We start from the raw sequence: 25778 nt of genomic DNA on the forward strand, positions 1-25778 counted from the left end.
TTATTATATTACCTATTCACAATGTTACTTAATACTCTGTTATCTTGAGTTCAATTAATTATGTTAATGTTTTATAATGGTTTGTAATGAATAAATACCTACATACAAATAAATGTTATTGAAGACACTGTGTTTATTTTGTTAAATCTTGTTTTACAGTGTAATAATATTATATGGTTTCGCATTTATGTAAGGTTATATTCTACGTACATATATCTATATCATATTATACTAAATCAATCGAATATTGTAGGAATTATACACAAACATAACCAACAAAAATAATGATTTCGTTTGACATTTCATTTTTGACGTTTCATCTCCGTACTATAGACACCGATTTTCTCGGTTTTGGCGATGTTGCCAACTGGTCACTCGCGAATTAAAATAGTCCGTAGCGAGTGGCTTCAAAAATACGTATTATCGTATACGGCATGAAACGGGCGATACTAACTTGTCATCCCACACGGTTGTCGACCACACGAGTCGATAGTTACGAATTCGAGCTGCAGATTCAACTATAAAATTTGTGTCGAAGTATTTAAATTTTAAACCATGAGTGCCTTTGGATTTGTAAATCTCCACTCCATAAAAAATAAACAAACTCCTAGTGTATTTTCTCCTTTTGATACATTTCTTTTCTCTCGCTAATTTATTAATTTTTACTTTATGGTGTACTCTGTTTATCTTGACTGCCACTCACTTATTTACTGTTTTACCTTTCAGTTACTAAAACGTATAGTACCTATCTATTCTAGTAGTAATCTAGTAGCAATCACTTGCCACTAATCTGAACAGACTTTAGTATTGACTACTCGCTGATTAACAAAAGTACTAAGCCCGTATGAACAAGCCTTAAGTAGCTTAAGTAATGGAAATTCGACTCATTTCTCAGACATTGGTAATGATATGATTATATGCAAACTGCATACGTCCATTTGTAACTGAAACCTGAGATAAAATCACACAACAAGGATGTAAGCTACATTATCCGCTTGCATATATCGTGATTGTATGAATCATGATTAACGTTTTAATTGTTGTTTACAGGAATATCCATCTCCTTAGTTTTATGTACCAATAAATAATGCACTCCTACGTATAACGATGGAAATTCCTCACATGCGGATTTTTATTTTAGTGTTCTTGTCGAGGTGAATAATTAGGCGAATGGACATTTTGTAGTTTTCCTTATATAACCAATACTATTTATTTCTCACTATTGGCTATTAGAAGATTTAACATGGGACATCGTATTCAATATTATATAAATTTAAATTTTAAAACAGGGCATGTTCCATTATCCTGATGAATATATTATTTCAATTTTTCAATCTATTTATTTATTTAACATATTGTGGACATTACAAATTATAAGTTTAAGACGTTCACAACATGATATTTAGAAACAAAGCTATATAAATATAACAGTATTACATAAAAAAGAGATAGATCAGTAGATAAATGAGATAGGTACAAGGAAGTACACCGGATGAGTTAAGCAGACCCTATTTTAAGAATTTATAAAACAGCGTCCACCTAAACTCGTTCTCACGTAGGCGGAATATATGAACACCCGAAGCAATTTCGTTGAACATAGTTATCGCCCTCCCAATTGACATTACCAGTGGCAGGTTGGTTCTGCACCTTGGGAGAATAAACAACTGATGGTCTCTATTTCTAAGATAGTTATCAGGGGCACACAGGTCAACACTGCCCAGAATGGCAGAGTTCTCATTTATACCTCGTATAAGTCGAAAAAAATACGTAGCTAAATAAAGATTTCTTCTAAATTGCAGACTGCAGTATGTAAGCATGCCTAAGAGAAAGTCAGTTGGATAAAGCCACGGATAGTATCCATACAACCTAAGTACATGACAGTGACATTTAATAATTTTGTCGTTGCAGAGTAAAGGTTCTTATGAATTTAAGACTAAGTTAAAAAGTTAAATCATTTTTAACTCTAAGTAAAATTACTTATTCAAAACATTGAATATAATACAATATCAAAAACTTAATCATACATAAATAATGTAAAAGAAATAAAAAAAAGATAAGTACACCAATTAACTTCTAAGCAAGAGTATTTTGAAAACTGTGTTTTATTTCAAAACCGATTATCTCAGTTGCAAACAGAATGACTCCCCGAAATCACAGAATTGGGAAAGAAACAATTGTTTACCCTCAAACAATATAATAATGTATTATTAATTAATACCTATATACCTACTCGTTGGCATTTCATGCAGCAAATATTCGAGTAAATGCTTGATAATGCTTGATGGTCAGGTATAACTGAAGTTTTTTTTATAAATAGATTTATGAATCATTCGTATATTTCAGACATTACGACTGTTTTCATATATTTCAGAACTAGGGTTCCTCGACAAAAAATTCATGGATTCGACTTGATACCATTGCAATACTGCGTACAAATGGAAGAGTTAATCAATTTGCACTACACATAACAGATAATAAATAGAATTCCGATAGGCTATAATATAACAATCATCGCCCCCACAAGGGGGGGGCTGACAGGGCTCTAGCCTGGGGGCCCGGGCTCAGGAGGGGCCCGGCGAGGCGAGTCGACCAGAAAAGTGAGATAAACACACAACCAATTTGCTTTAATAGTAAAAAAAGTCGCCTGCGGCGCTATTTTCCTTCACTTATATTATTGTTTAAAATTATATGGTTATACGACACAAATTTTAATTGTTCATCAATACTCGACATCTCCATAATTCAAATGAATGTATCAAAATATACAATAAAACACTAAACATAGTCATTAATTTTACTGCGTTCACCATTTGGAAAACGCTACTGTAGAGCGTCACACTGCCTTTATCCTTAACGATAAGTAGGGGGGCCCGCCAAAGATCCTAGCCTGGGGGCCCGCTTCACAATGTGGGGCCCATGATAACAATACACTAAATTTTGATGCAGTGTTTTGAATGCGTGAGTGTCCTACGGAAATTAACCACGCATTATAGACGTGCAATAGTGTGTGTAATACACAAATATTAAATGAGCGTCAATGCATAAACCTAGAGCAGTTGTCAGTATTCGACGTATGACGTATTCTTGACACGTGTTTAAATCTATCCCGTATTATTCCTTACTCGAGATCGGTTGCCTGCTTCTCCTTACCCGTTAAATATTCCAGTTCCCATTATTTTCTGAGTTCCCTGCTGCACTATTTGTTTCACGAATTTTCAAAAAAATTTTTTGTCAAGGTTAACTTAAAATATATTTTTAGTAAGTACCAAATTTTGCCACTAATTACATGAGGTATAAGTAATTAATATATAATAATGTCAATCATTTTAAATATTAGATTTCGGGAGTCGTTCAGTCTGATCTTTAGTAGTTCGATCATATAGTAACTTCGGTGTAATGTGGACCTATTTATATATTGTATTCCACATTCAAATATTTTTCCATTAAAACTCAAGTGCCATTAAATTTATGAAATAAATTCTTTCACTATACATACATAATATGTCGTTTAGATACTTTTAACTATAACTATATTCTAGGTACCTAGATAGATACAATATTATTATCATGCATACTAGATATTTTATCGGGAAAACTGTAGATAAAATCCAAGTAGGTACTAAATTTGTATAGGTACTTAATACGTTATGGTACAGACATGTCCAACTACAAGTACCTAGGCTATGATCTAATATTCCGTTTCAAAACTGGCAGTAGCCTATCACCTCTCATTGAACATTGAGGCATTACAAATTCAAAAAAAACAGCCCTTGCTTTTTATCATAGAACTATTCAATTTCTCATTCGTCGAAAAAATGATAATTTTTGGTTTTATTTTGGGTAGTCAATGAACTCATCGTCAAAATAATTTCATACCTGACAAAGAGCCCGCTGCGCGACGGTAGAAAAAATTACACGTCAGTTTAAAGCGCGGAGGTTTACATTGTTTCTTTCTCTCACTCCTGCGGCACACCATTAGTGATGCAATACGATACAAGTAATCCGACGATATCACGCGGGCTTTCTAACAGTTAATTTGAAAGCGACTTTCAAGTGAGCTTGATTGGAAATGAAAATATGAATAAAATCATATTATTGGTATTACAACTGAACGTACACGTATTTTATATTTTCACAATTCAATTTCTATAGCGATCTACGCGTTGGACATGCCTGCTACAACATTTATTAATATGTACATTAATAATTTATTTGCAATGTATTCAGTATTACATACCTAATGTTGATTTTCTTGTCATGCGTAGTTAATAAAATAATATGTAAGTACCTACTACAGTTCTCATAAAATAACAGTATTTTATTTTATACAATTAGTAAAATGCTGATCTTTGTAAGTAGATTGTAGATAGATTACAATATACCTATACACTATTTTATTTATTGAAAATTTCAATGTTTTCCTCATTTGCTGGGTATAACCGTATAGGGCTTATTTATAATATTTGCTTCAATAATTGATACAGAATTTACTAAGTATAATTATATTTAATAATAATGTATATTTGATTGGGTCAAGTCTTTCGACAACAAATTAATGGAAATAATGTAGATCATTCATTACTTTGAATGTAGGCGTGTTTAGTTTACATTAATATTCTGATTGGAATCCAACTAGATGCAATATTCAATACTATTAATATGTTAAATGGTTGCTTTTCACATACCGTTGAGTTATTTGTACAAATTCGTTGTACAAATATTTACTTGTAAACACACGGCGCTATTTTTCGAGGTTATATCGTTCGCTCGCACCAAATGAAACTGAGGTAGTCTCGTCTCGGGAATGTATGTAGGTATAGGTACAAAACTGCCTATGAGGTAATTCATTTTGAATACGCCTATAGTCACATCTTGTCGGAGATATTGTAGTCGTAGTTGTAAGATTTCAATACACACCTCTCTCGGTTTAAAAAAGGGGGGCGCTGTTGGCAATCGTGTTTTGTTTACATTTTGTTATTATTTTAATAAAATTACCTTCATACATGAAGGCAGGTGCAACTCATATCTCGATGTCATTTTAAGAGGGGGGTTATCAACACTCAACATTCGTTTATCATGATTCATGAAAAATCAATCATCAGAATAATATGCAGCGTTGCCAACTTAGCGTTTTTTTATTGACAGATCTAACATTTTTAATAGGACGTATCTAGCTTGTAAAATCCGCATCTGGTATATGGCGTTAAATCTAGCGTATTTCGACACCGTAAACTGATTTAATAAATTAATAAACTATTTCTAAATTCTATAAGCATTTCATGTAACAACTACTACATAAAATTGTCGTGATTCATTAAGATTCCCGTAGCTTAATTGAAAAAGCATACTGGCGCGAATCCAGCAGTTACAGGTTCAAGTCCCGTCGCGTGTCGTATTTTTTTTTCTACGAGATGATTTTTTCTAGTGTGTATATGCATGAGATGTTTTCAAATTATGTACATTCTCTTAATAAAACTAGAATAGGTAATTTATTATACCAGACTTGTTTGAAAATCAATAATGTTGGTCTTTTATGCCTTATAAATAAAAATAAAAAAACTTAACGAAAATTGTGAAAAAAATTTTACCTGCATTCATTTTTAATTTTATTACTTATTTTATCAACTGTATAACACGAATTCCTTCTTCGATCTTTGCTCTTGTATTAGAAACAATGTTGAGTATCAATTATTATAACATATTTTTTGAGATTTCTTTAGACATTTTTTAAATTTTGAGAAAATCTATCATTTCTTTCTGCATATCTTCGCCCTTATCTATGGTTACTTTTGAGTATGCATGGGTATGCCCCTCGGGCTGTAACGAAAAAATACATCTAGTAAATAAAACGCGTTATTATTTTTTATCAATGTCTAATTAGTAATTAATTATATATATTTTATACTTCGTGGTGCGTGCACAGTTACACATCACATCACCATGTTCGATCCCTAGGATCATTTTTATGATATGGACCTCCACAGAATATAGGTTTGTTACGAGAAATGGATGTCAGCCACTTGTTCAACCTATTAGGTCCATGCCCTCACATTCTTTTACAAACACTATAGGTATTATCTTATTTACGAGAAACAATTAAAAATTCAATACATACGATAAACTCAATAGTTTCATAAATCAACATGAGATGTCATTAAAAGTACTATCATGGTGCATTTGTACATTTTGCACAGAAATTTGCGGAAAAAAATAAACAAAAACGTTTGTTCAAACATTCGTTTTTCGTTTCTCACGTGGTCGTCACGAAATTTCGAAAACATGTTTATTCTGCCAGCCGATTTGATTTGTTTAGATTTGCAAAGTTTCACATTGGGTCTTGGCTGTGCAAATCGATTTTTTTTTTCATTTTCTTAAAAGAATGTTATTTTCCATTACCGTTGGGACAGAAAACTGAAATTTCAGAACACAATCGTTCTAGTGTTTGCTATAAATAAATATCCCAAGAACAATTTTTAAGAATTAGATACCTACCTGTTGTCCTGTTGATACCTAGTTGAAGACACATTGTCACTAGTGTCTTTTTTTTTTTTTACTGTATTATGTTTATTGTTAAAAAATAGTTTTTTCATCGTGGCTAAACAGCTTAGACAAGATTTTAATGTTTTGACAATCATTAATTAAGGTTGCGAAATTATCTATAAATGAAAATTGGTTTAAGGTTTTTTAATGTATAGGTAGGTAATAATTTATTATGTCACGTTTTCGATTTCTTGCACCTCTGTGAAGCTATTCCATACACAAGGCGGCTATCGACGGTTGTTTATCATATTCATGTATCGAGGCAGTCAATGGATACAATAAGTTAACCGTCTAAACAGCCTCTCTTTTGGCTGTGTTAACTGATATACAGTTTTGACGGCTAACTTGTTGTAACAATTATAATAGCTTGATACATAAATATGATAAACTACCATTGATAGCTAACTTGTGTATAGAATAGACCCCCTGGTTAATTCATTTTTGTTTCTATTTTGGTAATCATATTTTGTATTTTATAGTACCTGCCTTCGTTACTGTCTTTAAAAAATATTTAATATGCTTTTGTTTGTCTTATTCCCCTTATATAAATTTTAAAATATATAATATTGTCTTTATTGAATTATATAATGAAAAATCCTTTATGGATATAGTTACAATGTTATTAAAATTAGCCTAATCCTTAAAAATTAATGTAACAATATAGTTATAAAATAATATAGTTGTAGCTAAAGTTGCTGCTAACTATTAGATAGTATTGTATTGGTGAATATAAAACAATAAAATCAATGGATAGTAGAGTGACAAAAGTGTTTCTTTCATTCTCTAGTATTGTGAATGAGTTAAAATGAATGAGCTCTGGTATAAGGAGTAAAGATATTTAGATGAATGAAAATACTTCTTTTTTAAGTTTCTTGTTTTCTGTCTTTCTAATTTAAGTCTAGTATTGTGATACTGTCATAAGATAAAATCGATCATGTAATTGTTTCTAATGTGAAACAGATACTTACTAAAAATAAAAATATTTAACTACACAACGTTAATTAAAATGCTATTGTTACAAAGTATTGAAGAAACCTTCTATCTATAGAGATGAATTTTTACTGTATGAATATGATGGCAAGAAATATGCCTGTTCTGAAAGTCAATCTCGAAAAACAGGGCCGGGTTCAGACATAAAAGTCAATGTCAAAAAAGCTCTAATGAAGCTTTTTTGTAAGTATTCTTTTGCTCGTGTACTATATTTTTTTGTATAAGTACCTACGTATGCAATTAAAAAAAAGTGTTGTTACATTTGACTTCTGAATATGTGCGTCACTACAGGTCCAGTAGTCACTTTTCATAGAAAAATTGAAATGACATCCGATAAGTATTGATTTCCTTAGCAACCAACGTGTCCGTAAGTAGTAACTGAAACGCAATTCAACCATTTAGTTAGGGAAATGTATGAAAACATTTTTGGGTTATTAATAATTATTATCATAACTATATACTCACGATAGCTGAGTTAGTCGAAGGATCGATCTCACGGCTGGGCAAATATAATTGCATGCTATCCAGTGCATTGGTTAACAACAATTCCTTTTAAAAATCCTGTTAATATAACCTCCTGCGAATTTATCAACGAAGATGGTATTTGTTTTTCATTCAATTATTGTCTTTCCGTCAAGAAATAACAGTAAATAAAATTAACACTAAAATAGAACTTGTAATGGTAATAAATACAACATAAAATGTCAAAAAACTACGAAAGCCTCTGAAAATTACTTTTTTTAATAGTCACCATCAACACTAAAATAACATAGCTAAGTATAATCTAGGATTTTAGGATCAGTTGAAAATCTTTATAGTTCATTGGTTAGTAGACGTCTCTCACAATGTGAAATGTCATGGAATAATACGTTTGCTAATAATTACATCTTTCTCTTTCCAGGAGAGTCAAATGTGTACACACTGGGAAATATCGGCGCTCACCGTGTCGTCAGCACGAAGCTGCCATCTGTTGGCCACACCCGCGAAGCTATGACTGCAGCGGGGAACACAACCACTCGCCTTCTTGGAACATTCCAAAAAGTAAATAAATATTTCTATATTTGATGTTTATGTTGTTTTGATTTGTTTTGACAGCTCTTGTGAATTTAATAATACAGGCGATCTTTGTTGATAGAAACAAAAAGAAATTATACGCTCGAGACAAATATGGAAATAATTAGGCGTTCTGAAAGCGGCGAATCTATTACTTCAATCAGCTGGTTGTATAACCTAAGCTGGTCTACGATATGTTCAATTTTGTAAAACATGATTAAAATAAAGTATATGTTCAAAATTGTGAAAATATATCTTCAAAGATTGTTTCCAAAAGACACGCCATAATGATGGATGAAATGTAAAGATCTTTGTCATGATGGATTGATGGTCAACATTGAAAAGATGCCCCTCTGAGTTTTTCAATTATTAGCTACGGCTCTTAATTCGCATGAAGATTGGAAGAGTCAATTAAAAGACGGTTCTAACATGGAATTTCAAGCGAGTACAAGCTGGTTCGACAAATGTAAACTGAGGTATTTTTTACATAATATTAAATTCACCAGAGAAGTTGCCAGTGCAGATAAAGATGCTACAAATGGATATATTTTCTCACTGTATACACTTTGATGTGCCCTGTTCATCTTTGAAAGAAAAATTCTCCGCCGTATATATGGACCGATCAGGGATGGCACCAATTGGAGGAGAAGATATAATGCTAAGCTCTACGGGCTGTACGAAGATTGCAGCGCAGTTCAATCAATTAAGATTGGGAGACTGCGATGGCTAGGTCATGTGCACCGTATGAATGACAATGAACCGGCAAAGAGAGTGATGTCCAGCAATCCAATAGGACGTAGAAGAAGAGGGAGGCCAAAGATTCGCTGGTTGGATGGAGCCGCCAGTGACTGCCGTATTCTGGGGGTACCAAATTGGAAAGCGGCCACACTAAATAGGGACAGGTGGAGGGAGCTGTTGGAGATTTTGGATGATGATGATACACTTTGATGTTTTTTTTACGTTGCTCTACTTTCATACATTCACACATTTTCAGGAACCAATTATGTATGAAAGTCGATGACTTCCTGTATGAATAATTTTCAATGAATTCTATTTCCTCTACTTTTAAATGTACTTACCTACATGTTTTGGTTAGTATTGTCTGTGGTTTTATTTTATCAGAAATAAGCAATAAACAAAAAGTACAGAAATAGTACCATAACAAAAAGAGGAAATGGAATTTGTAATATGTAATGATTGTCATATTAGTGGGTGTCATAGGTATTATTGTGTTTTATTACTCAATTGTTTTTCTATTGTGCCTTTAATTCCACTAAAAATCTCATCATATCCTTCATGTTTATGCCAACTATCACTTAACTATCTATTTATAAATAATATTGTAATAAGAATGCATTTAAAATATTGAATTGTTGATTTTCTGTTAACAATACTATTATCACGAAATTCACATCAACAAAAAATATTCAAACATTTAGAAAATAGTTTTCACATAAACTAAATAATACCAAACAAAAGTGACGTACCACATTTAAAAAATATAAGTAAACTTAGTTTTGACTACTAGTCACATAGAAAAAGGAGGTAATTCACAAAGCGAAACAATATTTCGTCTCTGTTCTGGCAGAACACACTAACTAGAGAATACTAGTTTTGAGTAATTTGACTTTGAAGTTGTTAAAATGTTTGAAATGGTCTATCATGTGAGTTTATTAAGTAATCGTAAAAAGGATGACTTTAAAATAAAGACTGTTTATTTATTAAGAAGGTTTCCAGACGGTAAAGTTTGAAATAAGGAACATTTTGATATAACTAACTCAATATGTCATTTTTTCGAATTAGTGTCTTCTGCCAGAACAGTAACGATTTAACCAAGTTAATATTGGTCGGCTTTTTAACAATACTATTAGGAATACTCATCTTAAAATATTCTTTTACCGCAAAGAAGAGCAACATATATTTACCGTCAAAACACCTACTTATTCATTTTTGAATATTACAATTATCTATTGACAAGTGAGAACTATTTATTTCCATAGACAGAATCTACCATTTCACAATTTTGGCTATCATTTGTGAAACCATCCATTTCCGATGTGAATTTCATATTTTTAAATGTTGTCCGAATTTAGTGAAAACAGTATATTTATTATGCGAATTTTTATTCCCCTTGTGTTAACCCTTAATTGCATGTTGTTGCCTTTCAGCATCCAACTGTATTATTCTTTATGTTTTTTTTGTGTGAATGAAACCTTATTTAAAAACTTGCAGTTCTCTGCAGTGGAAAAAATTTGCTGTCAAAATAGTTATAGTTTTTATTCACAGGTGCCACTGTTAATTTATAATAATATTAAACATTAAATGCGATCGATTATAAAAATAATATGTCCCTATATTAAAGGGTTGCCATTATATCATGTATTTAAGGGTTAACACTTACTGTCACAGCATTTTCATCATGCTTATATAACAGTGTGTTTCCACGGTCTGATCCGTGATCTGAGTTGACGATCCGAAGCCTCTGTTTTCACATTTATATCGCCACTTGTTATCAATTTATAGTTCCCCGCAAACTGTCAAATATCGAGTAGTGAGTAGTAACAATAACATAACTAATAAAATTGTAGGTTATGTTCAATTCTTATTTGACTTTCCATTACAAAATTTCGGGATTCAGGTGAATCCGAATTTGACTGAGCTTCACAAATAAGACACGTATTTCACACAACAGGCGTACCAACTTAAATTTTCACCATGTTACGAATTATTAACAATAATGGTGGATAACCGCCATGTGTATGGGATTACTTCCGTGTTAATTTGAATCAATAAAAATAATGGAATAGTGTTACCATGTTAACAGTTACGAATAGTTCTGCTGTAATAGTTACGAAGCCCTTGAGTTACAGTAGAGCTATACAGAAAAAAATTAAAAAACAAACACGTCAGTGATTGTCCATTAAAACATAACTGGAGAACATTGGTATAGGATAGGAGTCAGTGAAAGAGGCAAAACCCTGAAACTAGGGTAGGGTCAAGAAAGAAAGAAGAAGAATGACAGGAATGCATCCGTAATGTTTGATTGTTAGTTAAGCTGTGGCTGTGGGCCGCATTGAGCGAAATACGAGGGTGGGTCAATAAGTCCTTAGAAAAGCCGACAGGTGGCGCGACTAGTACTGTAAGCGGTTTGTTTTCATGCAGCGGCACTACCGATTCAGTATGCTGCGAAGTTTCAATCAGATTGGTCGGGTTGTTGTGTGTTTCTCGTACATTTAAAAAAAAAATTTGCTTGTGGAAAATGGAAAAATGGAAAATGGAGAAAATTGAGTTTAGAGCTGTTATTAAACATTTTAATATAAAAGGGTTAACAGCAAAGGAAATAAAAAATGAGTTGGATTTAGTTCACGGCATATCTGCTCCTTCACTTGCAACTATTTATAACTGGTTAAATGAATTTAAACGTGGTCGTACATCAACAAAGGATGAACCACGCTCAGGACGTCCTGTAGAGGTGACTACACCAGAAATGATCAATAAAATCCACGATATGGTGTTAAGTGACCGAAGATTAAAGTTGAGTGAGATAATTGAGGTTACAGGGATCTCAAAAGGTAGCATCATTTCTATTTTACATGACAAATTGGGCATGAAAAATATTTCTGCAAGATGGGTGCCGCGTTTGCTCACAGTCGACAATAAACGCAATAGGGTGGTGGCCTCTAAAGCCCTGTTGTCGCTCATGCAACGCAATCCGGATGAATTTTTTCATCGCTTTGTGACTGTAGATGAAACATGGATACACCACTATACTCCCGAGACGAAAGAACAGTCAAAGCAGTGGATTGCGAAGGCAAACCATATCCAAAGAAGGCGAAAACAGTAAAATCAGCTGGTAAGGTTATGGCTACTGTATTTTGGGATGCACGTGAAATTATTTTCGTTGACTATTTGGAAAAAGGAAAAACAATAACAGGGGATTATTATGCATCTTTATTGGACCAGCTAAAAAACAAAATTGAATAAAAACGGCCTCATTTAAACAGGAAAAAAATCCTCTTTCATCAGGACAATGCCCGTGTTCACACATGTTTACGATCAATGGCTAAAATTGAAGAATTGAAGTTCGAATTGGTCGACCACCCACCGTATTCGCCAGATTTAGCCCCCAGTGACTTTTTCCTTTTCCCAAACTTAAAAAAATGGCTAAGTGGACAACGTTTTTTTTCAAATGAAGAAGTCATCGATCGGACAAATGCTTATTTTGAGGACCTTCCGAAAACTTATTTTTCTGACGGTTTAAAAAAAATTGAGAAACGTCTAACCAAGTGTATTGAGCTCCAAGGAGATTATGTTGAGAAATAAAAAAAAAATACAAAAATAAAAACTGTTTTAATGCTTTTTTCTAAGGAATTATTGACCCACCCTCGTAAATCCGTTGTACCTGAACAGTGTCCCTAGAGGGTAGTAGTGATTTCATTGACCAGAAACTATTTATTACAATTGATGCTTTTTTTCTCTGAATTCACTGTGAAACTAATAGTCTGAATTAAATTCTTTTTCCAGGTAGATCATGTTCTCCTGGTGGGAGTTGCCGGAGGAGTTCCACATTTCACCGATTACAGCCGACACGTAAGACTTGGAGATGTCGTCGTCTCAACGCCGGACCCTAGTGACAAGTATGTCATCCTACATAATATTGACATAACACATATTGGTATATTCTATCATACAGGATGTATATGTTACACCGAATGTGCGAAATTGACTATTACATGAAATGGGCTAAATTTTGGCTAATTCATGTAATAGTCAAGCCTGTTGCCTTATTCATGAATAAGGTAACTTTTCTGCCGAGTACATGAAGTCGCCAGGGCATGGAATTCTTAAACTGTCAACATGACAGCAGAAAAAGTAAATATAATACGGATGATTTTATTAGTTATAATTGGACATAATATAATATTATTAGGTTAGGTTGGCTTAGGTTAGGTTAGGTTAGGTTAGGTTAGGTTAGATTAGGTTTTGAAATTCCGAATTATCCAACTGAATGTCCATTTTGAGGTTAGCTAACAAGTGTCAACAATACAATCGACCATTGCATGTACGATACCCAAGCACGAATCAAATCGCGAAAATACCTTTAAATAAAATTCATCCGTTATCATATTATAGTTCTAGTTTTTTTGCGCATAGTAAATGGACATGAACGTCATTTTAGTTATTGATTGGTATATTTTTATATTATAATCAATGACATTTGACACAAATTTGGTTAGTTGCAAAAAATACCACCGGAGCGCGACCACCTATTTCGACCATAGACAATATACGTATATTTTGACCAATCGACGAGCATTTCACACATTTAGTTTAGTTGCAAAAAATACCACCGTAGCGCTAGTATCTAATTTGTCCAAGACATGAAGTAGGCAGAAAAATTACTGCCGATTTCACGCACTCTCCAGATATTTTGTCTAATTCATGAATAAGACAACGGGCTTGCATTTTTCATGATTTAGGCAAAATTTTGCCCATTTCATGTAATATTCAATTTCGCACATTCGGCGTAACATATACATAAAACTTATCTTATTTGTCATGTACGAAAATGAATAAGATAATAGTAGGTACATATTAAATATGTCTTATTTAACGAATTTTATTTGTGAGACTATTATATTTTTCCCTTTCACATGACAATATAAATAAGTACATTTTAAACGATGTGAAAGAAACAATTGAGATTAATTCTATCTCATAGAATCGGGCGTGCGGGGCGCTCGCGCATATTTTGCAATTTGGGCGGTGAATCACCAGGAATACAATAGAGCGTACACAGCGTATGAGGAACATAACGCCTCGCGCGCCTTATATTTCAACGCACACAGAGTTGAGCGCGGCGTCCTTTGACGTCATAGCATGACAATAAAACGAAAATACTATATATTCAAATACGTCAGGGCCCGTTGGATGTGACCAGCAAAAGGGGCGCGACGGTCTCTAATTTACTCGGCTGTCGGGAGTGTCGTCGTACAGGCGTGCGTTTGTTCCGCACATTATAATTTATTCTACACAGTGCGCTTACATCGCTCATTGCAAATATTAACTTACTACGCTAGCACAATGACATCATTGTGAAAATGAATTTAGAGCCAACAAATAAATTATTAAATTTTATTGCTTTGCCATGAAACACGAGGCGAAATATGATCGGCGCCGCTTTTTACATAGGTGAGAGGTAATGCGCGGCAAGAGGCGTGTGATTATGGTTATGTATTTACGCTTCTTGTGCCGACTGCGCCGCGATCGCCGTGATCCGCTCCGTCTGATGGGTACTATCGCTTAGATCACATAACTATTATCAATTAATTTTCTAAACCTATGATATATGGCGTCTAATAAGAAAAGCTAATAAATCATACACATCGTCAAAAGTCTAACAAAAAATACTTACCTATTGTATGAGCAATTTCAAACTATTATATAGTATGTTGTATATAATATATTATGTAATAGTCTGTCATTTCTAAAAAGCACCGAAATCATACAAAATTTTTTTAACTATCCAACGATTTACATATAAATAAATATTTTATATTTCCTATTTTATTTTCATATATTTATTGCAAAATAGGGTTTATTAGCTAATAGAAATGACCAAATTGTTAAAATTTGAAGGTAAAATAGAAGGAGAAGAATATAGATAGAATAACCAACCAGTTACGTTTGACATACAAAAATGTCATTTACTGCTAATATTGCATTATCGATTTTTGCAATTAGACGTCTCAATGCATGTTGTTATCAAAGAATTTGGACTATACAGAAAGATTTCTATTATGACACACTGTATTTATTTACTGAAGGAATGAAACATGATTATGTTGGTAAACTGCACAAAGATTAGCATTGCTAAGTTGGTATTTCCGATTTAGTGACTCAAGTAATGGCTGACACTTTTTGATATTCATTGTATTTATGCATCGCATGTAGTTTATAAACGATTTTACAATATTTTTCTGTTGTTTTATTAGTTTCTTATCTACTTATCGTGACTGATTGTCTTTTTACATGCGCTGCAAATTCGCAAATAAATCTCATAGTAGATGTGTGCAGTTTTTTTTTCTAATGTACCTGCAATGCGAAATCAACTGTTTCTACCTTAATCAGTAGACCAGAGGTCCCTTTTTTGCTTCACTTTAATATGCTTGGGCTCCATCAATCCAAAATTTTCTCCAACGTCTTTGGCTAGTATGAATTCGCATAATGTGATGATGACCTTGTGTCATATCTTCATTAAACTAAGACAATTCTAATGTCACTCTATTATATTAATAATTTATAATATGATGTGAGTAGCAAAAGGATTATTATTGATTGAATCAATCCTTTGTGAACATTTCTAGGTACGTATACGTCTACTGCGAGAAGGCAATAACAAACAAGTTAGGAGGATACGATTTTGAAACTCGTCCGTATAAACCAAAAGACACTGGCCTTCTCCAACTTGCCGAAACTCTTTACACCCAAGCTGAGGCTCCATGGATGAAATATCTTCAAGAAGGTATGATAATTTTATTGTTTATCAAAATTATATTAATTTTTATCAATTGAACAGGCGTTTGCGTTGTAAAAAACTACTGTAATGATATTTTAAAATGTTATTGATATTTTTACATTCAGTTATCTTTACACTGTAAAGAATTAGTTTATAGTGCGAAATAACTGTCATTGACATCATTAAGACGATACATCAGTGAAACAGCAAATAATTTTCAATCGTCAATTTGTTTCGTGATGGTGACGGGGGTATTAATTCTTAAATCATGTAAAGATGACTAAAAACGTTACCCATTTACTTGAAAAAGAAAACATGTCAATGAATATATTATTATTGTTACTAATAGAACATTAAATGGACGCATGTTGGATTTATATGACAAATTATATTTCGGTCATTTGCACCCGTCATTTGCACCCGCGACCTGCAATCCGCGCATCGCCTAGCCACGATCTTTTTAGACCATGCCTCAACTGAGGTATAGCCTTAACTAAAACATTGTAGGATTATCAAAAGCATTGTTTTTAAATATCACTACATTAAGATTTACTTCACTGCAGATACTGGAGACACCAGTGGCGAAGGGTGGACGTAGGCTGTTGAGATCTAACATAAATAGTGAACACTAAATTTTGTCAGTCGTCTTTGTGTTTATAGAACTAAGAATAGGTACAATTATTTACAAATGATGTTGGTTAATTTTTTTTAAATCAATTAAATAACCATAATAGTTCAGGTATGCTATGGACGATCCGACAAAAATAGTGCACACTTTTTCAGTCATACTTATTTGTTTTCGTTGAAATAAGAATACATATTACACATGACGTGTTGAATAGTTTTTTTTTAAATTTATTAAGCCCTGCCTAACCAAACCATAATCAAAAAAAAATATTCTTCTATCTAAAAAATATCTAAAATTATGTATGATTTAATGGTTAAATTTTAAATATTTTATATATACACTGAACTCCCTTTTTACACGATTTCGAAATAACACGGTGCAAAACCATCAACTTTGAATGCATGTTGGAGACCAATTTGGCCTGAATGTGTTAAAACATAGTGAATAATTTTTGTTATCCTTGATTTTTTAAAGTATTTTAGTGTATACTTTTTTTACACGTTTATTTTTTAACACAGTATCACGTGGAATGTATCTACCGTGTAAATGGGGAGTTCAGTGTAAATGAATATTTTTTGACTATTATCTACTATGGCTTGGTTGATATCATATCTCATTGTAACTGTGCTAATTATGACAAAATCAACTATTAGTTTTTACATCTTGAAGTGCTTAACAAATTGCATTAATTTTTGGCGATCGGTTTTTGTGTTTTAAATCAAGGTATCAAATTACCTTAATTACTAAACACGTATTCAGTGGATTCAGGCTCAAGTCCCATCGGGCGTAGTATATTTTTTGAAGATTTTTTCTAGTAGATATGAGGAGCTCATTATCAAACACGGCCAAGTCATGTTCACTTTTTTTTTCAGGAGAGGCGAAAGTTTGTTTGACTACCTTTTCATGACATTTCATGTTTTTATGCAATCTATACAACTTCCTATACTCCCAATAAGACAATTGAAAAGATTTGACATTTTACACTAAAATTGTAGTGTTAAATAATTCACTTTTTTGCTATTCCAATGTTCTTTTCCATTGAGATGGGTTTAGTCAGTGACGTCCCGTGGGGTTAGGCAGATTGAGCATCGCTTGGGGGCGGCAGTTACTCTAAGAGCGGCAAATCGAAGGAAAATCATTTGGAAGTTTTAGAAATATCTTAGTAATAACGAAAATATCTTTCCATTAAAAATACTCAGCTCACTGGTTTTGTCGGGCTCGCGATATCTAGTTTATTTCCGTTGCCCTTCAACGTCCTTGGTGACCAGAAACGACACGTGCAGATTTGCGAATAATTAGCCTGATATTTTGTTAGTAATGTATCCATACAACACATTTCATAGATATCGGACTCATGAAAGGATGATAAAAATAATGTACCTAATTTTATCTAGGGACGTCACTGGGCTTAGTAATCACTTCCGTGTTTTATCGGGAGTAACTTCTGCAACATCTTGTTGCATTTTAATACCAATTAACTTTAATAATCACGAAACAAGCAGGCACTAAATTTCAATATGCTAAATATCAGTCAAAAATAGCTCCATACAAAAGATTGCCCGATTGCAAACATCTCATTGAAATGCCGCAATCTGATTGGCTCCTCGATGACTTGCCCGCTTTGATAACAAGATGCCTCTGACTTGGCCGTTTTTGATATTGAAAGCACATTTTAAGTTGATTTTAATACACTGTTAGTCCGAATTTGATACTGAAATATATATTGAATTGTGAGCATTGAAGTTCCCTACCGGAATCAACCAAAAAATGAACATCGGCCAAAACATGACTTGGCCGTGTTTAATAATGAGCTCCTCATATATATTATTATCTTAAGTGTTTTCAAATTATGTATGTTCCAAAAGATTGCCACATTTGTAAAACTTGAGAATAATAAGTTGAATAAAAAGAAATGTTTATTATATCCTTTACAGTAAATTTTTTATATTAATTCAATACTTACGGGCCCTTTTAATTAATTTTGTAATTAATGTGTTATTTGCATTTGAAAATCAATTAGCAAAAACACAATTTTGTGTGCTCCAGTATACATTGAATTAACACTTTAGCTGATTCATAAATGTATATTTACATTAATAATCTATCGCAGGTGCCAGTGCCCTGGGAGTGGAAGCACCCGCTGCGGAAACTGATAAGCTGTACGTGTCTCTGGGAGAGCAAGGAATGATTGAGGTCGCCCACCCTACTCCCACACATAATAACAACGTCAGGTACATACTTTTGTAGGAATGCATTTTGTATATTTTCCTTGTGATTCATATTTACATAAACAATATTGACAGGATGTTTAAAATCAAGAAAATAAAATAATATATTCTACAATACCAATCAAGTGACAGTGAATTAGTCATAATTTTTTTATACTTGTAAATATATTATTATGTAATAATTCCACCTAAATTTATTTGGTGGATTCATTTATTATAAACGCTTTTTTGGAGCAAATGTACCTATAAACCAAAAATGGAGCCCATTCCCCAATACCCACTGAGGATTATGCTTTGTTTAAAAAAAATGGTAATCGATCGGGCCAATCTTTAACCTGCACAATACACTCTGAAATCTAGATACAGTGGATGAGTTTGTGTATCTGGGATCGATGATTAATGGAAAAGGAAATAAGAAGGCGCACACAGATTATGAAAAATGTGATGACACATATTACCAGTATAATATGCAGGCCTATTCTAACATATCACTTAACATCAAAAAAGAGCTAATTGTGATAAATATATCACAATAAGTTTACGTGTTCTGACGGTTGATTATGTAAAAAATTTAACCGTCTGAACTCTGAAAAGGTGGTATATTTTAACAGCACCCCGCTTAGCCGTGCTAATTTTGATAACGAGACAGAGTATGTCAATTTTACATATTGAGAATTGAGACGCAAGGTCCGACTGTTTTGTTGCAATCGCAATGACATGACTAAGAAAATTGTAGGTTATGTTGATATGTCTGACGTGTCAATACAAAATTCTTGTGTTCGGCCCATTACTCGTTCGGCTTTATCTGCTTCGGTCCGGCATTACGAACATATCCGAATTTGACCAACATGTCTATCAATCAAAATTTTCGCCGTATAATGAATTAGAAATAACCGCTGCCAACCATTTAGTGTAAAAAATACCTTCCGTGCTAATTTGTAAGAATGAAAATAACGGAAACGTGCTAAAGTGATAACCGTTAAGAATAGACCTGAGGAAGGATGGAGGAATTTCAATTACCACAAAAATAATGCTCGTACAAACATTTGTGTACTCCATATTTTTGTACGGTGTCGAGTCATGGATGCTTAGGAAGGATTTGGAAGACAATTGATGCCTTCAAAATATGCTGTTGGCACCGAATGCTTTCATATCTCTTGAAAGATCACTGAACATACCATTCAATTATACAAAGACTTTAGATATGTCTGAAACGGATTCTGCAGTTTTTTTGAACATATTATTTGGCATAGGCTGGTTTTGGTTTTAAACCTCCAGGGAAGGCAAAGTAATGGAAGAGCGTTGATGCGCTGGCGTGACCAAGTGAAAGAGCTCACTGGGGGCAGCTATCAGTCTGCTTTGAGAGAAGCTGGACAGTGAGGGGTGAAGTCACAGTTGCTCACGGGGTATTTGAAATATTTTACGGAGGTGCTCTTTGAATCATCCTATTAAAGTTATTTGTATTTATATATGAGGCGTCTAATTCCAAAAAGCGATAAGTCCACATTTGGTCAAAATCGAGAAAAAAATACGAACGTATTCTTTGTATAATTTTACACAATACATAACCCTACGAAAAAAAATATTTTAAGTCTCGATTTATTACAAAAAGCGCCAAGTCCGTTTTTCATATTATTTAAAGCTTGGTTGATTTGGTTGGCGGAAATATGTGCCTTATGCGGGATACATTAAAAAGTGAAGTACAAGTAGCGCTAAGTCCAATTTTATTTTGCCTATATTTATTACATTTAAGAGTTTATTGGCTGAAACAAATTGCCATTTGGTTCTAATTTCGACATAGAATACAACGGGAAAAAAAATCTCATGTTAAAACAAATAATTGAAGCTAGAAACATAAAAACGTTGTTTCCCGAAAATATTGAATTGTGGACTTGTCGCTTTTTGTAATTAGACGCCTCATATACACATTTATGCATCATTATTGTCATCAATAGTCCTACTAAAATACGATCTATACAAATAGTAAATAATTGTAGTAGGTTGTTTCAAAGAACTCCCTTCCGAAATATTTCAAATGTGAAATGTTTAGAATAGTTCTGTCAGCTGACGTATTGTTCTGCATAGTACAGAATAGCTCATAATATCTTTCTTAATTTTTTCTCTGTATGACATGAAGTTTGGTCTCTTATCCATCGAATATTTTTAACATGGAAACACTGGAATAAAAGAGAAAAATATCACAAATACCTGCATATTATAGTCATTTGACAGGATTTTCAAAACATTCGCATAATGTCCACTACGCCTTTAAATCATAATTTATATTATCTTACCTTGTTCTAATAATCATTACATGTACACACAAATCAATTTAATTAAAATTAAAACTTCACGCAGTAAGTTTGGACTAAGAGGCCCACACCCACCCACAGAGAGACACCCACGATGGCCGCACAGCTTAAGCGTCGTCCTACAACGTCAAGGGTCCCAGGTTCGAATCCTGGGTCTGGCATGTACATATTATATTGTTTTTCAATTTGTGTATGAGTCAGAGTATGGACCTAAAAGGTTGGACAAGTGGCTGACATCCATTTCTCGTAAAAACAAAATCTGTTAATACAAACCTCCACTCTGTGGAGGCCCATATATTATGATCTTATTAGGATCGGATATGGTCGAAAAAAAGAGGATTAAGAGGATGCATAATGTCACAGTTTTTGTATCATGTATACCTACATGATAGCAATTTCTAAACATTATTAGTATGTTTGAATTGGTAACTATAGAAGAGTTTATATTTTTTATGTTGGCTAAAATACAAATGGTGTCCTGCTGTTAATACAATAGTTTCCATTAATTATTAAGTTCTTTTGGTATTTTCTGTGAAGCTATTGCATATAAACTTGTATTGTGAATGTATTTAACTTCTATATTATAATATGTAGGCTTCATTTTGATAGAGGAATGTTTGTCACTAACTCTTTGGCGTTTTACTCAACAGTGAAAGCAGTAGCAGAGTCCAACTAGGGCCAGTGGTAGGAATCGGAAGCGCAGTTCCAGCAGCGCGGACCGCCATCGCAGCTCACTCGGGAGCTCTAGCCCTCGCCGCGCCTCTTCACTCCGTCCTTGACAGCGTCATCGGCAACTGCAGAGACTCCTTCATTTGTATTCGAGGTTACAACCACATTTTCAAGTTACCAGTCAATACATTTATTTTCAGTTATTTTTATTTGACAAAATGTAACCGTTTTTGTTATCATTTCAGGTATATCTGACTACCATGATGGAAGCCGTGGCAAGGAATGGCAACCGTACTCGTCCCTCGTTGCCGCAGCCGTCATGAAAGCTCTCATCTGTGCAATGGATCCACCTTCCACCGACTAATTTCTGACAATGCATTTTAAATTTTCTACACCTCGCCTCCTGACATACTAAAATATTTTAATATCAAATAATAATTACGATAACCAAATTTTCGACATATCGTACCCTGACTGTAAAACAGTAGGATGTTAGTTTAAATTTAACATATTTTAATACAATCAATATTTTTAAAACAGTATTATCTGTGCCACAATTATTTTTCATATAATAGTTGACTTTATATTATATTATGTAAATGAAATACAATTGTATTTTATTGATCCACCGATTAATTAGGGCATCCGCTTATTTGGGCCAAATCACTAGGAACAGAAACCAAACATAGGAATGAATAGTAATTTACATCGCTTAATTGGGACAATAAATTTAAATTTACAATACATATCGTCACCGTTCAGGCAAAAGTCACCAACCCTGAAAATGGCAGTTTTGAGTTGAGTATGTCACCCGAAGCGTAAAATTATGTTCTTTAAGATGCAAAACTCACCACAGTACATTAGTTAGTAAAATTTTGCTTAAATCCGAATTATTTGTTTTTCACTAAATGACTTTCGATAAAATCTTAACAAGCAAAAGTCATTATAGGTGAATAGACATTATTGACTTTATAAAAAAAATAAATCCTTCGTTATAAATATACAAGCAAAAGTCACTATACTATGGATGGTGAGTTTTACTGATCCTTCTTTTGGCTAACATTGTTCAGATTATTAACAAGCAAAAGTCACCAAACCATAATTGAGCTACCTTGCCTCCTTCAAAACCTTCCAGATGTTTTAATTAGCATCAAAAAGTAAAATTACCTTAAAGAAATTATTAAGAAGACATGAGAAAATAATTTAATGTAGATAAAACCTTAAAAACATTAAAATCTGATTTTTCCTGCATTTTCAAACTTTCAAATTGCGATATCTCAAAACTATGTTTTTAGGGTTGGTGACTTTTGCCTGTACGGTGACGATATTATGTTACACACATCTCAATAAAAAACTATCATATCGTCTCTGTTCTGGCAGAACACACTAACTGGAGAATACTAGTTTTGAGTAATTTGACTTTGAAGTTGTTGAAATGTTTGAAATGGTCTATCATGTGAGTTTATTAAGTAATCGTAAAAAGGATGACTTTAAAATAAAGACTGTTTATTTATTAAGAAGGTTTCCTGACGGTAAAGTTTGAAATAAGGAACATTTTGGTATAACTAACTCAATATGTAATTTTTTCGAATTCTTCTGCCAGAACAGTGACGATATATCTGCATCAAAAATTAGATGAAGAAGATGACGATGATGATGATTCCACTAGTTTTTGTGACTAATCGTAATTAGTCAAAAAAAAATTAAGATTATTTTATACATGAAAGCAATCTGCAGATTTTGTAAAAGTGTGAACTTACAAAAACAGATTAAACTCGATGCATTTTTGCAAAATTAAATTGTATGTACATACTTCTTATTTTATTTTAGAATTTATTATTCTTCTGGCCATTGTATAAAAACAAGTCATTTTTTTAAAAGAGAAATATTCATTGTTCAATTTTATGCAGAATTCGCTGAATTAGCTGTCCTAGTCCCGATTTGTCCTAATTAAGTGGAATTAACTGTTTTTGCATTAATATAATATTGTAGTTACATAATACTATTTTTCACTCAGGGTACATGGTATTATAAACTGCAGTGAAGTCAAGTGCATTGTTCATCTTATATAAAACCATTTAAATATTCGCAGTAGGTACACTGGAAATTTTTCCAGTAAACTGCCTGGTCTATCCATCAATATGTACCCTTACTATTTATTTTTGTTTGGCTTATGACATATAGACTGACAACTATAACTTGAGGCAAGGTCACGGCGTTAATTTTGTGATTTCTCAAAATTGACGCACCTCAAGTTATGTTAGTTGTCGGTCTCTACTATTTCACATTTTGGCATGTATCCTCTTTGTTTGGTGTAAGTGCCATAATACAGTCAATGTACCATCTCATTTTTAATGTAATTTCTCAGGAATCGAACCCTCGTGAATATCAATGGCCTACTCCTACATAATATGTCATAATGAATGATTACTATAATGCAAATAAAAATTATTGTATTCTTGTCTATGACATTAATTATTATTCTCCTATCTTAGAATGTGTTCACTTGATAATGATGTTGTGATGTTGTCACAAATTTTGTTTTCAAACTTGCTCAATGAAGGAGAATTTTTTTATACACAAGTTTCTACATTAAAATAATATACATATTTATTCATTGATGAGAATAGTTTTGGTGTTGTATTCGTTCATATTGCTACCGATTTCGTAGTAAATAATATGTATAAATCTCAGATATAGTGGCTATTGACACTAAAAAAACCATGTTTGTATGTATCTAAGATTGTATGTAGGACAATTTCCCCCCAGACAAAAACCCCCTTTATAAAAATAAACACTCCAAATTCAAATTTCATTGACACAAAAAATAATGGATATAAAATTTTAATTCCAAATACTAACATCTAATATGCACATTTTAGATTTAGAGAGAGGGAAATGAGTTAGTTTCTAAAATATTCAAATCTTCAACAAAAAATGTACATATTATTTAAAATTTTACTCAAGTCAGAAAAAATATATATGAAGCAAGATAAAAAGAATGTTCACCAGAACCTCAGAAATGTATTTCATGAACTTCTAATCCAAAATCTTCTCATTTTATTTACTTATCAATTATTTTTATTTAATTTAATCCATCTATATTTCAAATGAGGCAGTTAATTGTGTAAGATTTTTTATAAACGGTTAATCTCCAGGGGGGTTATTTACCCAGGGGATTATTGTCCAGGGGGTAATAATGTATTATCCTATCAACCTTTAAAATAATATTATATTATATTTTGCAAATAATTTAACAAAAGTGAAATAAAAATGGTATTTCTCTAATACCAATAACTGTGAATTTTTTATAAGTACAATCCTTTTGATTTCTTATATACTTTAATAATACTAATAAAAACTGCTTTTTTAAACAAAGAATGAGCCACAAATAATGATTGTATGTAAGGACATTATTAACAGCCATTATTATATTCTAATCATTGATTTTCCAATAGCACGTGTCTTATTCGCACTATGTATAGACAGTTTTATAAAATGTTAGTTCTTGAAAAGTTTAAAAGTGATTTTTATTCAGAAATAATATATTATCGTACATTTCTGTCTTCCTTGCATTTATTTGATTCCAACCACAATAATTTTATAGAATTAAGGAAGCTCATAACATTATTTATGAAGACTGGTTTTCATTCATATCGTAATGTTTATGACTATTAATTAAATTAAATTTGTACGTTTGTGTAATCGACGAAAATGTATATGTACATCAAAATTTTGTTACCATTTTAATGAAGGAATTGAGAGGGTTTCTGTTTTTCTACAACATAACTTGTAAAAAAATCTCATGTAAGAATTGCTACTTTTTTAAAATACGTATA

General features: G+C 32.7%; 2 protein-coding genes across 6 annotated transcripts in view; one reads left to right on the plus strand and one right to left on the minus strand.

The window, feature by feature from the left end:
* LOC147078896 (uncharacterized) overlaps window positions 1-4810 on the minus strand; it is a 43876-nt gene extending 39066 nt beyond the window's left edge. For all 4 annotated transcript variants that reach the window (XM_085951225.1, XM_085951210.1, XM_085951201.1 and 1 more), the window contains exon 1: window positions 4686-4810. The gene's annotated coding sequence lies outside the window, so the exon portion shown is untranslated. The remainder of the gene's footprint in view (window positions 1-4685) is intronic.
* LOC147078894 (uncharacterized) overlaps window positions 1-23284 on the plus strand; it is a 177994-nt gene extending 154710 nt beyond the window's left edge. For both annotated transcript variants that reach the window (XM_085951172.1, XM_085951164.1), the window contains 6 exons: window positions 8432-8571; window positions 13108-13220; window positions 15951-16108; window positions 18841-18961; window positions 21921-22093; window positions 22185-23284. In XM_085951172.1, coding sequence (XP_085807298.1) covers window positions 8432-8571; window positions 13108-13220; window positions 15951-16108; window positions 18841-18961; window positions 21921-22093; window positions 22185-22303 — 824 coding nt within the window. In that variant the 3' untranslated portion in view covers window positions 22304-23284. The remainder of the gene's footprint in view (window positions 1-8431; window positions 8572-13107; window positions 13221-15950; window positions 16109-18840; window positions 18962-21920; window positions 22094-22184) is intronic.
* Window positions 23285-25778: the final 2494 nt, after the last annotated feature.

The sequence above is a fragment of the Rhyacophila brunnea genome, unplaced genomic scaffold (genome assembly GCF_057557595.1).
Source record: "Rhyacophila brunnea isolate RB1 unplaced genomic scaffold, BYU_Rbru_1.0 scaffold_10, whole genome shotgun sequence".
NCBI lineage: Eukaryota > Metazoa > Arthropoda > Insecta > Trichoptera > Rhyacophilidae > Rhyacophila > Rhyacophila brunnea.